Here is a 14,971-nt window from a genome sequence, read left to right as displayed (position 1 = left end):
CTTGCCTTATCCTGTCCTGTCTGTGCTACAAGACCTGATCTGGTTCTCAGCAGTGCCATCTGGATCTTGAACTTCTGCCTTCACTTCTTAGAATCATAGAATAACAATTGAAAAAGACCACTAAGACCGTCTAGTCCAACCATCAACCCATCTCCATTAACCACATTCCTCAGTGCCACATCTACATGGTTCTTGAACATCTCCAGGGACAGTGACTCCACCACCTCCCTGAGCAGCCTGTGTCAGTGCTTCACTGATCTTTCTGAGAAGTTTTTCCTAATATCCAACCTTGAACCTCTCCTGATGCAACTTAAGGCCATTACCGCTCATCCTGTTACTGTTAACTAGGAGAGGAGGCCAATCTCCACCTCACTGCAACTTCCTTTCAGGTAATTGTAGAGATAAGTCTCTTCTAGACTAAACAATCCCAGAAATTCTTCCCCAGTGTTAGATTTCTGTTATTACTGAGGCAGGGCAGTTGGAGGGTGTCTACATTCCCCACCTTTGTATCATTTCTCCAGCAAAATTTTGGACCATTCTGGAGCTGGTATATACAAGAGAGAAGGAGGTGGACTATTAGCTATTGATAAGGAGTAAATAGTCAGATGGTGCCTGTAGCCTGCAACTGTCACTATAGAGCCAAGCCCCAAGGATCCCTGTCTTTACAGAGATCCAATCTGCCGGAAATTGTCATGGGACAGTGCAATGTCAGTAGAGAGCGAGGCTCTGCTTGGTCTTTCTCCTTTGTAGAATCATAGAATCACAAAGGTTGGAAAAGACCTCCAAGATCATCCAATCCTATCATCCAATATTTCGCCATGAAACCGTGTCCCTTAGTACAACATCTAAACGTTTCTTGAGCACCTTCAGGAACAGCGATTCCACCACCTCCCTGAGCAGCCCATTCCAGCATGACACCCTGACACTGATTTTTATTTTTTATTTATGCATCAGAAAAGACTGATCCATCCTCAGAAGGTACATCTATGAACATAAGGGAAAGGAAAGTGACATCTGCCCCCAGATAAACAATAGAGAGTGAGCACTGGGTAGCTGAGAGATGAGTGTGGTAGTGTGGCTGAGATGTGCGTAGGCAAATGACACGGTGGTGTCCATGCTGAGCCCTGTGAAACCAGCTGCCTTCCGCTTGAGTCTTGGGAGCCATCTCTTCAGAGGCTTCTCTGTCTGTTCAGCTCCTGAGAATAAGCTTGCTCTTTTCCCAGCTGGACTGAGATGTTTATTCATTAGATTTTCATTAAGAAAGTCAGATCTCATATTACTTAATCAGTGTTGGTTACTGAGTAGTATTAATTGATAAGTCAATATCTGTTAGCGTGATAAGCCAGCAGAAATCTTCCCTGATAGCAGCTTTGAGATCATATATTCATCTGTAAATTATTAATAGATACTATTGAACTTGTCCCAGCTGATCAAATATTTGTCTTTGCTCAAGAGCAACTTTTTTTTTTTTTTTTTTTTTTTTTTTCTCTTTGCATGGTAAACTGTGTTTGTTTAGGGAATTTTTTGTCTATTTTTCCTCCTAGAACCGATCTGTTCTTAAAAGTCGCTTGGAAATCTGGGCCATGTTTGCACACTACAACTGTTTTCTGTATGCTGTTCTCCTTGGCTTCCTTAAATATTTGTGAGAGTAGTCAAGGCTGCTGAGCCAGCTGAATGTTTTTATAATATAATTTTCTTGATAAGGAAGTATGGAAATACCAGTATCATCGATGGTTTTCTCTACTCGTCAGCACTTACATGAAAACCTAAGATAAATTAAGCTCATGGAGCTGGAAGTAAAAGCAGGACAATATGATCTTTTAACGAAAGCTCCTCCTACTTTATTTATTTATTTATTTTCCAGGAAATGCCTAAGTCCTTTAAAAATGGGTGTGCATCATCTCTTTTTAGACACTGGGAAATGAAGAGCTTAATTTGTTTAACCAGCACTGTTCAGCTGCTTATCTGCTGGGAGCAAGAACTGGGTCTCCTGGTCCCAGGCTAATAGTTTGCCATCAGGATGTTCTGTAGTGCCTTTAGTAGCTCTCCTTAATACTCTTTCTGTTCAGGACTGCTTTGTAAAGCATCATTGTCATTTCATTCAGTTTTGCCATGCTAGCTTTAGCCATCTGTTTTCCTGCCAGTGTTTTTGGCATTTCTTCCATGGCTGACTTATACTTGGAACAATCTCCTTTGACCCTTCATTTCCCTCCTCCTCAAAAACTGCGTGTACTAAACATCAAGAGGCAACTGATTGCTTTCCAATGGTGGCAAGACAGTGAGCCAGAATGGGTAAGAAAATTGTATGTGTGAGTGTGGTTTCTAGCCTATTGTGTGCTCAGCTTAATTCAGCGCATTCTATCATGCAAGAAGACCACGCTGCCCTTCAGAGTATGTTGCTTGCTGTCCCACTGGAAATTCAGCCACATGTGACCAAAATAAGAACCTCAGATTATACAAATCTCAGTTTATTCATTCTGAAATGTAAGGCAGTGGTGATCCTAAAAAGCTAAAATTGCAAGTTGCGCTCCCTTTGTCTTATCCAACCTTTGTATTTCCCTTAATTCCCAGAATGGCTTGACGCACTTGCTGGAGAGACTGACTGATATTTTCTCTGCATTTGTGAGGATTTATGGCATCAGAACTAAAATGAGATGTTCTTTCCTGTGTTCCAATTGCTCTCTTTCTTGGTGTCTCAGCTTTAAGAAAAGCAAAATGAAGAAAAAATATATGAAGAAAATTTTTATGGAATGAAGCTAGCTCCTAGTTCATTTTTACTTTGTTTCTTTTTCTTATTTTTCAGGTCTCTCAGCTGCCAAACTATTGACTGAGTCGGGCTTGAATGTTGTGTTGCTGGAAGCCAATGACAGGGTTGGTGGAAGAACCTTCACTGTAAAGGTAATTGTCTCCAAACCCCCTTATGCAATGTATAAACACACATATTTTATATTATATACATGTATAATATGAATTTGATTAATGCATATGCATGACATGTATGTATATACATTATGCATACACTATGTGAATATTATGTATTAATGCATTTATGTATTTATGCATATTTATTTAACTTACCTGCTAGAGGATGCCCTTGTGGGAAAATTGCCAGAGTGGTAGCAGAAGGGAAGTTTCCTGATACCATGCAAACATGAATAGGAAAAAACTGGCAGAATGATGGGGACAGAATGTTTCCATGTTATCTGCAGGCACTGGAGTCATTAATCTTTTCCTCTGGGAAGGAGAAAATGATTAGCTAAGTTTTAAAGTCATTTCCCATGGAGCGATTCAGGAGAAATTGCTATTTAAAAACACCCATAAAGACCAATTGCGTGATGAAAATCCTTGAGCTGAACTTTTAACAAGCCCTGTGAAGAATGATATAGATTACAGGAATGGCAGAGGTGACTGGGGACCAGTGTTGTTCACTCCTTTATGACGTGCTCTCTTGACCCAGGAGATCCCCATGTACTCTGATCATCAAAAAACCTTACCTGTGCTGTTCCCTAGTGTACTCTGTATTGAGCTAGTTTCTGGTGAGATGTCCAACCAGATAAGAACTGTGCAGACCTCTCTGACTCCATCTTCTTTGTTAAGGTCTTTCTTCTCGTGCTTGTTGGGAGGTCTGTTCCTTTACAGCCTTGAGCTGCTTATGAAATCCACATATGAGATTCTTAGTAAGTGCTACTCCTGAACCCTGAACTTAACCAAGACAAATAGAATTTTCTATGGGGAGAGGAATCTTCACTAGAATGCTTGAATAATTCGTCTAAATTGCTCTTTTAATTTGTGTGGTGTTTGCAAAAGTCACATCTCTTTTTTTAATCTTTTGTGTGTGTGTGTGGATGTGTGTGTGATATACTAGAATAAACAAGTTAAATATGTGGACCTTGGAGGAGCCTATGTGGGGCCAACGCAGAATCGCCTTCTACGATTATCTAAAGAGTTAGGAATAGAGACATATAAAGTGAATGAAGTTGAGCAGCTGATACATCATGTCAAGGTAAGATGCTCTCAAGTTTGTTGCTGTAGACAGACAAGTTTTATGCATCCTCTGAGTTTCCTGAAGAAAAAAAAAAGTATGCTGGTAATGAAGAACTGATACAAATCACTATATGCATGCATATCTGCATGTGTACCCTTGTAGATGCCTCCTGGCAACTGATGCTTTGGTTCACGTCTGAGCTCATAGTTAAAAGCGCTCAAAAAGTTTCACAGTTTCCAAACAGAACAACTGCAATTGTTCTATATGTGCCAGCTCTCTTATATATTCTGCATGAGGTGTCTGAAAGGCCTTTTCAGAAGTCTGGAAAGTGGGAGTATCTGGAGTCAGACTGAAAGTTTCTCAGAGTAAGGTTCCTAAATTCTTTTCTCCTTTCTTTATACTGCTTGATACTATTCTACGCTAGTGTTGCACTCTCATAGAAGAGCAACATTCTGTGTTAGTTCTGAGGAAATTAACACTGAGATTCACTATACGCTTATGAAAAGACATGATGATAGTTGGTGTATGATCAAAGGTTAAAGAAAATGTTGATGTATTTAAACTGACAGCAATAGAGAAAAAAAGTTCTAATATGTTTTGAAGTATCTTTCCCATTCAATTGTTATGAAAAAGAAGTCTGTTCTCAAAGCATTTTCACACTATTTTGCTTTCAGGGTCTCCTCAATTGTAGCAGGAAATCACTGTGAGGGGGAAGTTCGTGGTAGAAGACAATTGACATGGCTGATGTGCATGATCAGCTGTCAGGATAACCTTGCTCTCCTAGCATGGTGTGTTCCAAAATACTGTCAGAAGTCACTGAAACATACTTGGTATTGCCAAAGCTGGAATTTATATGGGGACCTCATCTGTTAGCAACCACCACAAGCATGGTTGCTTGTTTTGTAGGCCAGATCCCATTTTCTTTTCAGATCTTTAGGAGCCAACTTGTTGGGAAGGATGCTGGTGTTAGTGTGCTGGTTGAAATGACCTTTCGTTTTCCAACAGACCTCTAGAGTGAGGGAAACTTCTACAGAAGTATACAGAAGTATCCAAAGATAATCTGTCTTTCAGTTGACTACAAGTGTCTTAACACATGGATTGTTAGAGGAGGTTGGGTTGCAAACAGCCTTTTGCCATCATTTATAAACACCTTTAAGCACAGGACTGAGAGTGCTCTTGTGAGTCAAGGCTCGCAGCCTTCCTCCCTACCCAGCACTGACAGAACTTGCTGGTGTTCAGGAATGTATCCCAGGCGGGCAGTAAAGGATGTGCCTTGGCTCTGTCTGGGTAAAGGAAGGGCCTTGCATTGTTGCAGTAAGGCTCTTAAACACAGGGCTGAGCCTGCAGTGTCTGTCCAGGCATTAAGGCTCAAGTCAAGGGAATTTATGCAGCTGTACAATTAGTGTCCAGAGATTCAGAGTTGAGAGAAGCCACTCTTCTCCAGAAGGCATTTAAGCCATCCAAGTCTGGGGATATGGGACACTCGACACTTTGGCTAAGGTCTGCATCTGTGAGTTATGGGTGCAAACAGAACCTGGGAGGTCTGCGAGAAGACTGAAAGCCTGGGCTAACTCTAACACTCATGTGGTAGTGCTGTGACCTGCTGGTAGAATGCAAATTGTGTCCTTAGATATACCAGGGAGATGTGGCAAATGTGGTAGTTTTATACTTGGAACCATGGTGGTCTGAAGTTGTCAGGTATGTGTGAGATTGGCACCATGACTTACGCAGACCTATAGAACAAGAGACCCTGGAAGTAGCAGGATCCTTCGAGACCCCACTGTGTCACAGTTTTATCATCCTGCTTAGAGCCATATCCAGTCCTGTGAACTACTGAAAATCATCTGACTGAAAATCATCTGAGGAGAGATATTGCATGTCTTGGTGGTGGCTGCTTGTGGGAGAGCTCCTGAAGGGAGACAGGGTAGAAGCGGCCAGGGAGAGAACTATGTGCCAGGACTTTCTGGAAGCCAAGCAAGGCTTAATGAGAGAAAATATCACACAGACAGTAGCTCCTCTTCGGAATTTGTTAATTTCATTCATTTTTAATCTTTTATTTCTTTTTTACTGCTGTGTTTATATGACTATGGAAAAATATTATCTTAAAGAGTTAGAATATGAATGCTACATAGTAAACGTACATAATTGCATGTACAAATGGGTGCACTAATCTTTGAAGTTTTGCATTTCATGTAACTGCAATACAGTCCTTGCAGATCTCTCACTTTAGCCATGTGGCTGCCCTCACTTTCCCTGCAAATGGACAACACTCTTGTGTGTTACATAAAATTCAAGCTATACTCTCAAGTCATACCTTGTAAAACAGATTCCAAAATACACAAAGGTCTGTGTGAATTTAAATTCACATGCTGACTGAAGCTTCATGACTATAGACTAATAATCTAATTAAATTCTGGACCACGTTCTCTCTGAATCCAGAGAGGCAATGAAACCTAAAGGTTTTAATTTTTGTCTAACTACACTATCAGGCATCAGAGTGCATCTTGGAAAATCAGCTGCTGTTTTTACAAGTACCCAAAGGCAAAATCAAGCCTTTCATAGTTAATTAAATTCATTTTACAGGCTTTTTAATACAAGTAATATATGCAGCTTCTTTGTACTACAAAATGAAAAGAATGCATTTTGTTGATCTCTGGGTGTGTCTGTGCTAATTAAGCTTTACCAGCTTGATTGGATTGTGTGTTTTCTTCCCCTTTAATCTTTTTTAATGCCAAGCTCTATTATGAGTATATTTTTGAGCTCACTTATATTGTGTTTGATATCTTCACAGAAACTCAAAATTATATTTCTTGCCCTACATATTTTTTTATTTCCCTACACTTGTTAAACATCCTCTTTTATGGTTTTTGAAAGGAGATTAGTGTGCTCTTTTCATTTGTGTAAGCACGGTTTCATCAGTCTCAGTGAGAAAATTAGTATAGCTCTGCAAATTGTATTTGGTAGGCAAATTGCTATCTGAACACTGTTGCTTTTCAGTAGCATATTCAAAATTAGGTTCATAAATCCAGATCTAAGAAGCAAAAGTATCTGAGATACGATATCTCCTAACAGTTGTCCCTTTGGACCAGTAAGCAGATACTAAATGCTTCTTAAAATCAGGTAGTTTTTCCTTACCTACTCAAGAGAGTTTTCAGGGCCTTATCTGAGATAGGTAGGTCTGCAGCTTTTCACCACTCGCTTTTATTTCTCTCACTAAAGTGACAGCTTTTGTCTTCAAAAAACAAGCCGAACCATATACAGCCCACATAATTTTTACTTTTGATATGTAAGACTCTCTGGAGAGAGAAGCTGAAATACAACAATATTTAAATCGTTGTATGGGATTAATTGCAAACAGATTTGCTTGGTTAATCCAAATTGCATTTAACTTTTGTGCAATCCCAATAGCCATGCAAACTTTTTGTCTTTTAAAGCACAAATCCCTGCTATCAAATGTAACAGTGTACCTGTGTAAGTGTAACCTTTGCTAAGTAAGGTAAGTACAGTTTTGGTTTGGTCTGCTATCATAACTCTGTGTAATTAAACATTTATTTGTATGTCTGGTTTGATAAATCAATCTTTTTAGAACTTGATTCCTTCATATATGGTATGGATGATCTGCCATCTGCCATGGTCTGATGCTAGCTGAGTACACTGATCCCATTTTCACTAATGGAAGGCTTACATGAAATCTGGCAGCACAGACTGTCAACAAGACTCCTCTTACTGACTACATGATACCAACAAAACTTGTTTCTCAAAATCTAATCATTAGTCTGTTGGTGTCTATTGTCACTTTTTTCCAGATCTTCTTTCCACCAGAACTGTTGTTGGGGTATTAATAGCCTGGTCCTTCTTGGAATTTTCCCAGACTGTGGGAACTGGCTGGTCCATTTATTCTTCTTCATCCCTTGTTGTCTTGATGCAAACTGGCAATAGTGCTAGCAGTTAGCTAGGTAGCTAGCTATTGGGATTGTGTATTGCAGCTGTAATATTCCTCGTGGTGATAATTGATATAAACCCTGCTAATTGTTCAATTACCTCTAAAAATTCAGGCAGTTAAATGCGTACATCCAGAGAGGTCTTTCAAATGCTGGGTGAAACATGAAGCATCTCCTCCCTTGTCATCAGACAGATTCTTGACAGTGAGTTGCTTGTACCTCATTAGTTCTGCTCCCTATGAGGGGATGGGCTTTCCTCATGCCCACTCATCTTCCAGCAGCACTTGCTAGAGGTGTCTGAATGCATGTCATGCCCTTCCAAGGTTAGCAGAACCTTCATAATTATCTACAATCTGGCAACTGGGGAGAATGCTAAGGTGAACCCAATTGTCCTGTTCTTGTCTGAGATAGAGCTAAGTGCAGCACAGTGGCTGCTGTGGTGCTGTGTTTTTGACTTGTGATGAAAACAATGTTGATAGCATATTAATGTTTTAATTATTGCAGAGCAGTGCTTACACAAAGCCAGAGTCATGTCTCAGCTTTTTGTGCTGCCTTCCCATTAAGGAGTTGAAAGTGTGCAAGGAGCTGGTAGGCAACAGAACCAGGACACTGACCCAAACTGGCCAAAGTACCATATGGCATCATGCTGAACTATAGAAGTGGGAGGAGTTGGCATACCACACTTGTAAAAATCTGTGCCAGCAGAGGTGACCTATTGTGTCAAAGCTGCTATGATGACATAGTTGCTAGGAAAATATTGTTCATACGGGCCATCTTTTATTGGCCCAAACAGATGAAAGGCGGAAGGTGCCAAATCTGGACTACGGTGAGCATGGTAGGACAATATGCTCCTGGTCTTCACATGTTCTTTACATGGAATTCATATGTCACCACTTCATGGACTGCTGTTTTGATTCTGGCTCATAGCGGTGATACCACATCTTGTCACTGGTAATGATGTGATCCAGGAAACTATCACTATCAGCCTTGTATTGGTTCTGGACACACTAACTTGTAGTGCTCTTTCTGTTCCTGTGAAGGCATTCATGGAACCAACCTGGCACAAACTTAGTGATATTTCAATATTACTGACACTGTTTCCAATGCATTGAAGCTGATATTCAGCTCTATACACAGTTCCCTGGTTATAGTCGGACAATTCACGCAGAAGACCTGATCAGGATGCTCTTCATTTCGTGGTGTGACAGCTATGCATGACTTCATAGAATGTGGCTTATCTTTCACGTCGCTGTCACCACTGCTAAAATGCACCACCCACCGCCTCACTGTACTCAAATCCACTGCTTGGTCTCCATCAACGTTCAGTGTTGATGAATGTCAGTGGTTGCCATCTTTTCTGCTTTGAGGAATTCAGTGACACACCTTTGCTTCGTACTCGCTTCCATGTCAGATACCATTGTGTCAGACTGCTCCTCTGCTGCCATCTGTCACAATATATAATGGGATATTGGTGGGAAGGTTCAGCTTCTACTGCCATATCACCATCATCCGCCTCTGATTTTGTGGACCAAGCTCATAAAATATGAGGCACTGCTTTCAGAGCAGCTCTTGTGTATATGTGCACAGACAAAATATATTTCCTTTCATTTTCTGTCCTAATAAACTATCATTATATCAATCCACAAGTTTTATCTTTTTCCAGTCCTTTCCCCCATCCCATTGGAGAGGAGTACTTGACTGAATAGCTGTGTGGTGCCAAGCTGTTGCCAGGTTAAGCCACAGGACTAGCCTGAAGGGCATTGCTGGGTTGAACATTTAATCTTATACATACAATACCTTTAGCTGGGACCACAGATCAGCTCTAATGTTAGCAGGTTACATGCTGATCTACAGTGAATCTGCAGAAAAAATTTTTTGCAACCTCCTGGGTGTCATTCATTTTCAGCGCTATTGTGTTTATTAAAATGCAGTTTGTTGTGATCTTGTTCATGAATAAAAATGTGATGGTCCTGTTCTATTAGGCTTTAACTGGCAGCAGGAAGAGTGATTGCTTATAGAATATATATTGCTTATAATTGGGGAATTTACTGGTGTTTATTCTGTGCATACAGATGCATACACTAAAGCAACATGATTTATTTAAGCTTTTGACCTGCTTCTTTGCAAATCTAAGGGCAGCATCTCCTGGCATAGTGTATAATATGTAATGTAACAGCTTTAATGGATTTTGAATGACTAGATAAAAGCACTTCCATTTCTATTTTGTTTGTCTTAATTAGAGTGCATCAGAGAAGGAAAAGTCTGTGAGGCGACTAGCTACCAAAAATTTAAGTGAGGCAAAATGGCATCATGTCTTTATTTTTCCCTTTTCTCTGGCAGTTTGTAGGTAAGAACTTAGGGAACTGAGGAGAATCCTTTGAATCGTGAAGAAGCTGGGGATCTGGCACCTTGTAAAAGAAGCCATGTAAATTCCAAGACAGTGAAATTACTAGTAATTTCCTATATAGTAGTTTCCCATGTTCTTAGTGGAATGCAGATCTGCGTTGATTAAAATGTATCCTAGATACAGGGATGCAAGCATTCCTGTCACAAAATGCCATGTCATTATTCACCCTGACTGAGAGCCTTGGGGGAGACTGAGGACTGAACAGGCGGAAGTAGGTGAGAGCATCTGCCAAACCCACAAGGGATGTTCTCCATGCTGTGAATGAAAAGCAGCCACTGGCAGGAGTAGAGGGAAGGCTGTTCTTTTCGTACCTACCCTGTAAATAATGGACATTTTCCCTTTTTTTTAGTGCTAGTCACTTGGCAGCAATTGCAATAAGTTAGATTGTAATTCGATCTTTTTAAAAATAAAATGAAAAAAATAATGTTTGTATTACAGCAGTCTAAAAGGGTCAGAATGTACTGCAAGTCTGCAAAGTGATCTCTGTCAAAGGGGACCATAAAGAGGAGTCTCACAAGAGATGTTTATTGATCAGGAAAATTGGCTGGAAGGCTGACAGCTGTGACCTGGTGGCAGTACCAAGATGAAAGCAGTATGGAAACAGTAAGGAAAGTGAACTGGAAATAAAATATGCATTTCTTAATTAAAACTGAATGCAAAGAAAATTCCTCAGCCTCAGCTCTCCCAGTCTACAGGGTCTGTTTCCTATAAGATAAGGAAAAGGATCTGTACTCCCACCTAGCTTATTTAATTCAGGCAGCTAGGAGGAAAGCTTCAATTGCATTTGATTGCAAGAACTGATTTTTGTTTCCCTTGGGAAGCTGGTTGAGGCCTACAGAAATGCGGAATTAAATACATACTGGAGGAGCTGGCTGAACCTACTGTGTTTCACATGTCTGTAAAATTTTATGTAAGATTTCAGTTTTTAGATTAAAAAATGTAAAAACCTCAAGAATCTCAGAAACAAAACCAGTGATGCTAATGTTATCTTCTGCTTTAAACAGTGTTTTCATTTTGAGAGGGCAAGGATGCATTTGTGTTTAGGGGTTGGTTTTGTGTTGCTTTTTTCTGTGGGTAGAGAGCTGGTGTCACGGTTAACTCCAAAATGACACTCCTCTTTTCTTCTGTTTTGTTTGTTTGTTTGTTTGTTTTTCATTTTTGCCACTTCTCAGCTCCTGGGAGAGGAAGGAAGTTTTTTAAGTCAAACGCCAGAAATATTCTGAAAAGGTTTCTTTTGATTTTATCCTCCTCATTGGCAGGTTTAATTCAGGTATTGAAAGCCCTTGGAGCCCCAGTTTCAGAGACTGTTTAGACTTGAATTCTGTGCTTCTTACGTACCTGAACACTGTTTGTAAAGGTATTTCTTAGTATTTCTAAATAAACAATCTGGTTCTAGTAGGAGGGATACTTAACTCAACTCTTTTCTCAACTACTTGGATCCAAGAGTTATATTCACTTTTAAATTCATAGCAGAACCTCAAGCTTTTTTTTCTATATATTTTAGTGTTATATTTTTTTCTCATTCTGCTTTTTTTTTTCATTTAAGACATGTATCTCAGCTTTTGTGTGACTGATATGGTGGCAGAGTGAAGATGAACTTTACATCTATAATACATTGGAAACAAATTGCTCCCACTTGGCTTCTTTTCTTTTTCAAGATGCATTTCAGGCCAGTGTGTATGGCTATGCTACATTTAAAATGAAATTACTTATGCTGATCAAATTTCACAAGATGCTTCATCATCTAAAGCTTATGATCCCAAACTGAGTACTGAAATATGATTAGAAGGTATTTTGGCACATCTTAATATTGTAGGTTTGCATCATTAGTTATCTAGATTTTTTTTCACAGCATTTGTATTTTCTATTTCTATATTTTCTATTTTCTGTATTTTCTTTGTATTTTTTTATCTTTATGACTACTGTCAGCACAGTAACCAGTTGAACTTAGAAGCAGGACAGATTCTCAAAGAAAAGACTTTACTGCCTCAGTTTTCTCTGTAGGCTTACTTACCTTTCTCGGCTGCTAGAGATATCATTTGGTGCAGCTAGTTGCCACGAGTTTTCTAATTTTCCTGAGAATTATGATTACATAGGAGGCTGAGTACCAAAGGCACATATTATTAGATAAATAAAATGAAAAAAAAAACCAAGGAGAACAGTTTTCCACAGTATAGCAAGTGAGAAAATGAATATGAGAGTCAGGTACTGAGTTCCAGCCTGATGTGACTCCTTGCTATTTCTCATTTTCCTCTTCAGAATTTTATATCTTAAAATCATACAATCATTATGGTTGGAAAGGACCTTTAAGATCATCTAGTCCAAGCACCAGCCCATCCCCACCGTGCCCACTGCCCATGTCCCTCAGTGCCACATCCACACGGCTCTTCAACACCTCCAGGGGCAGTGACTCCACCACCTCCCTGGGCAGCCTATGCCACTGCCTCACTGCTCGTCCCGAGAAGAAATGTTCCCTAATATCCAACCTCAGACTCCCTTGGCACAACTTGAGGCCATTACCTCTTGTCCTGTTGCTGTTACCTGGTCAAAGAGGCTGTTTCCATGCTTTACATGAGAGAGATTTCTACGATTTTAAATTGAGAGAACAAGGTGTGTGATGTACCCATGCTTGCAGATCAGCAGAGGGCACTGTATGCTCGCAAAGCTGTGTAACTGAATTAACATGCAGAGTGGCATCCTGGTGAAGTTAGGAGCTGCTACTGTGAGCTTTAGAGGGCTTAGCTAAGGGAGTATCTGTGCTTATTCATGGATGCAGAGATTGCATCACAGGGTCACATTTTCTACAATGAAAGCTGACTGTATTGGTAAGATGTTTATATCAGCTATAAAACCCGGACAAAGAGCTGCAGGTCATGATGTTGAACACTGCTGAGGTTCTACCTAGGCATATTACATTTAGAGGAGCATGAAGGGGTATTGTGCATGCAAAAGCAGCAGTCTTCTGAGATCCCAGTGTGCAGAGAGGTACTGATGACACTTGCTGGTAAAGCATGTCTTTTCTTCCCTAACCATTCACTCACTGCCACTCTTTGAAGGGAAAGTGTGTGGGACCAGCCCTGTGACCTCCCAAGTCCTGGGAGTGATATAATACGAGGGGCTGCTAATACTCAGTTGTCGTGCTATGTATTTCCTTTACCCTGTAGTAGTAACCTATTTCTTGTTATGTCATCTCCTTGACCTGGTGTACATAGAAAGTCTGTTTCTATACCATTTATATTATGTGGGTCCAGTATAATTAAGCCCAATGTTGGTTGACGTGACATTCTTCAAAATGTGAATGAGAAAATGTGTTGGGAATTATAATAGTTCTGACATTTTAAGTTGGATTCCTCATTTCTCTGTTCATTTATTCCTGAGACAACTGTGTTCCTTCATTCAGTTTGCTCCCTCTAGTTTCAGCTTTTTCAGTATGCTTTAGCTCATGCTACAGCAACAGTCTTTTCAAGCAGCAAGTACAATAGCAGGTAGACCTCCAGCTGCCAATGCTGATGTTGGAAGCATTGCAAGTTGCATTATGAATCAGTTTCTAAAGACTGTGCATGCTCTCTATTAAATACTATTGAGTGGACTCCTGCTCCTCCTCTCCCCCCCCAAAAAAAAAAAAAAAAAAAAGGTAAGAAATACTTCTGAGCATTATAGCATTATTACAGTTGTGATGTAAAAATATTACATCAGATGATCAGATGATCAGAAGGGATGGTTATTATTGCAGTATACTGCTCTGATTTAGGTATTGAAAACATTTGAAAAGTAAATGTTTTGTGCATTTTGAGGCATACTTTTATCTACAATTCTTTTTTTTCTTTGGAGATTATGCAGCACCAGTAGGTACGGCCTAAATATCAAAAAGCTTGTTGTGTTTGTAAAAGTACAAATTCCTCTATAGAACTGAATTGTTTTAGTTCTTGGAAAATACTCAGAACTATAAGTAATTTTTCTGTAGTGCTGTTTTTTGTTTCTGTATAGATCCTGGTCTTGCAGTCTTTTTGCAAACAGAATTCTGACATGCAGCACCTGGAATTTTGTCTGTATAGGAAATAAGAATCAGGCCTTAGATAATGCCTTTGGACCCATTAAATGCAACTTTTACAGTAGACTCCCTCTCTTTTGTGATTGTTTTTATTTTTCCTGGTTGAGATTAGCTTTTGTGCTTTATGAGACTTGTCACCCCAGATTTCTACAGAAGTATAGCCAAGTTTTCCCTTCCTACGGTTAAAATGCAGTGAAATAGAAGAATACTAAAACAAAGATATGTTTTATATGTCTTCTAGCCGTGCGCTCATGAAGAAACACTACAGGAAATTTGTAAGAGTTGAATTAACTCAGAGGGGATTACTCAGTTAGGATTGCCTGTGGCAGGGCAGGAAGCTCTGAACAAAATCAATAATTGGAATAACCCATTCTGATGTTGTCCTGGTTTTCTTGAGTGCACCAGTATACATATTTCATAAATCTCAATCTGGAAATGCTGGGTACTAAAAACCAAACTGATGCAGTCTTTTTTTTTGAAACACCTATGCAAAGTATTCCACCTCCAGTGCTCAGAACAAAGCAGAGCAAAGCTGACTGCCGGCTGGCATGAAATTTTTATGTGCACCAAAAAGCTAAAAGGTAATT

At 39.7% G+C, this 14,971-nt stretch overlaps 1 protein-coding gene across 1 annotated transcript in view; it reads left to right on the top strand.

Annotated features, from left to right (window-relative positions):
* LOC306957171 (amine oxidase [flavin-containing] B-like) overlaps window positions 1–14,971 on the top strand; it is a gene marked incomplete at both ends in the record, with an annotated part of 48,166 nt that overhangs the window by 14,648 nt on the left and 18,547 nt on the right. Inside the window, 2 exons of the mRNA XM_079548558.1 lie at window positions 2,804–2,898; window positions 3,866–4,003. Coding sequence (XP_079404684.1) covers window positions 2,804–2,898; window positions 3,866–4,003 — 233 coding nt within the window. The remainder of the gene's footprint in view (window positions 1–2,803; window positions 2,899–3,865; window positions 4,004–14,971) is intronic.

Source organism: Tetrao urogallus (assembly GCF_951394365.1).
Source record: "Tetrao urogallus genome assembly, chromosome: 1".
Lineage (NCBI taxonomy): Eukaryota > Metazoa > Chordata > Aves > Galliformes > Phasianidae > Tetrao > Tetrao urogallus.
The sequence above is the reverse complement of the archived record's forward strand: the minus strand, read 5'-3'. Positions and strand labels throughout refer to the sequence as shown.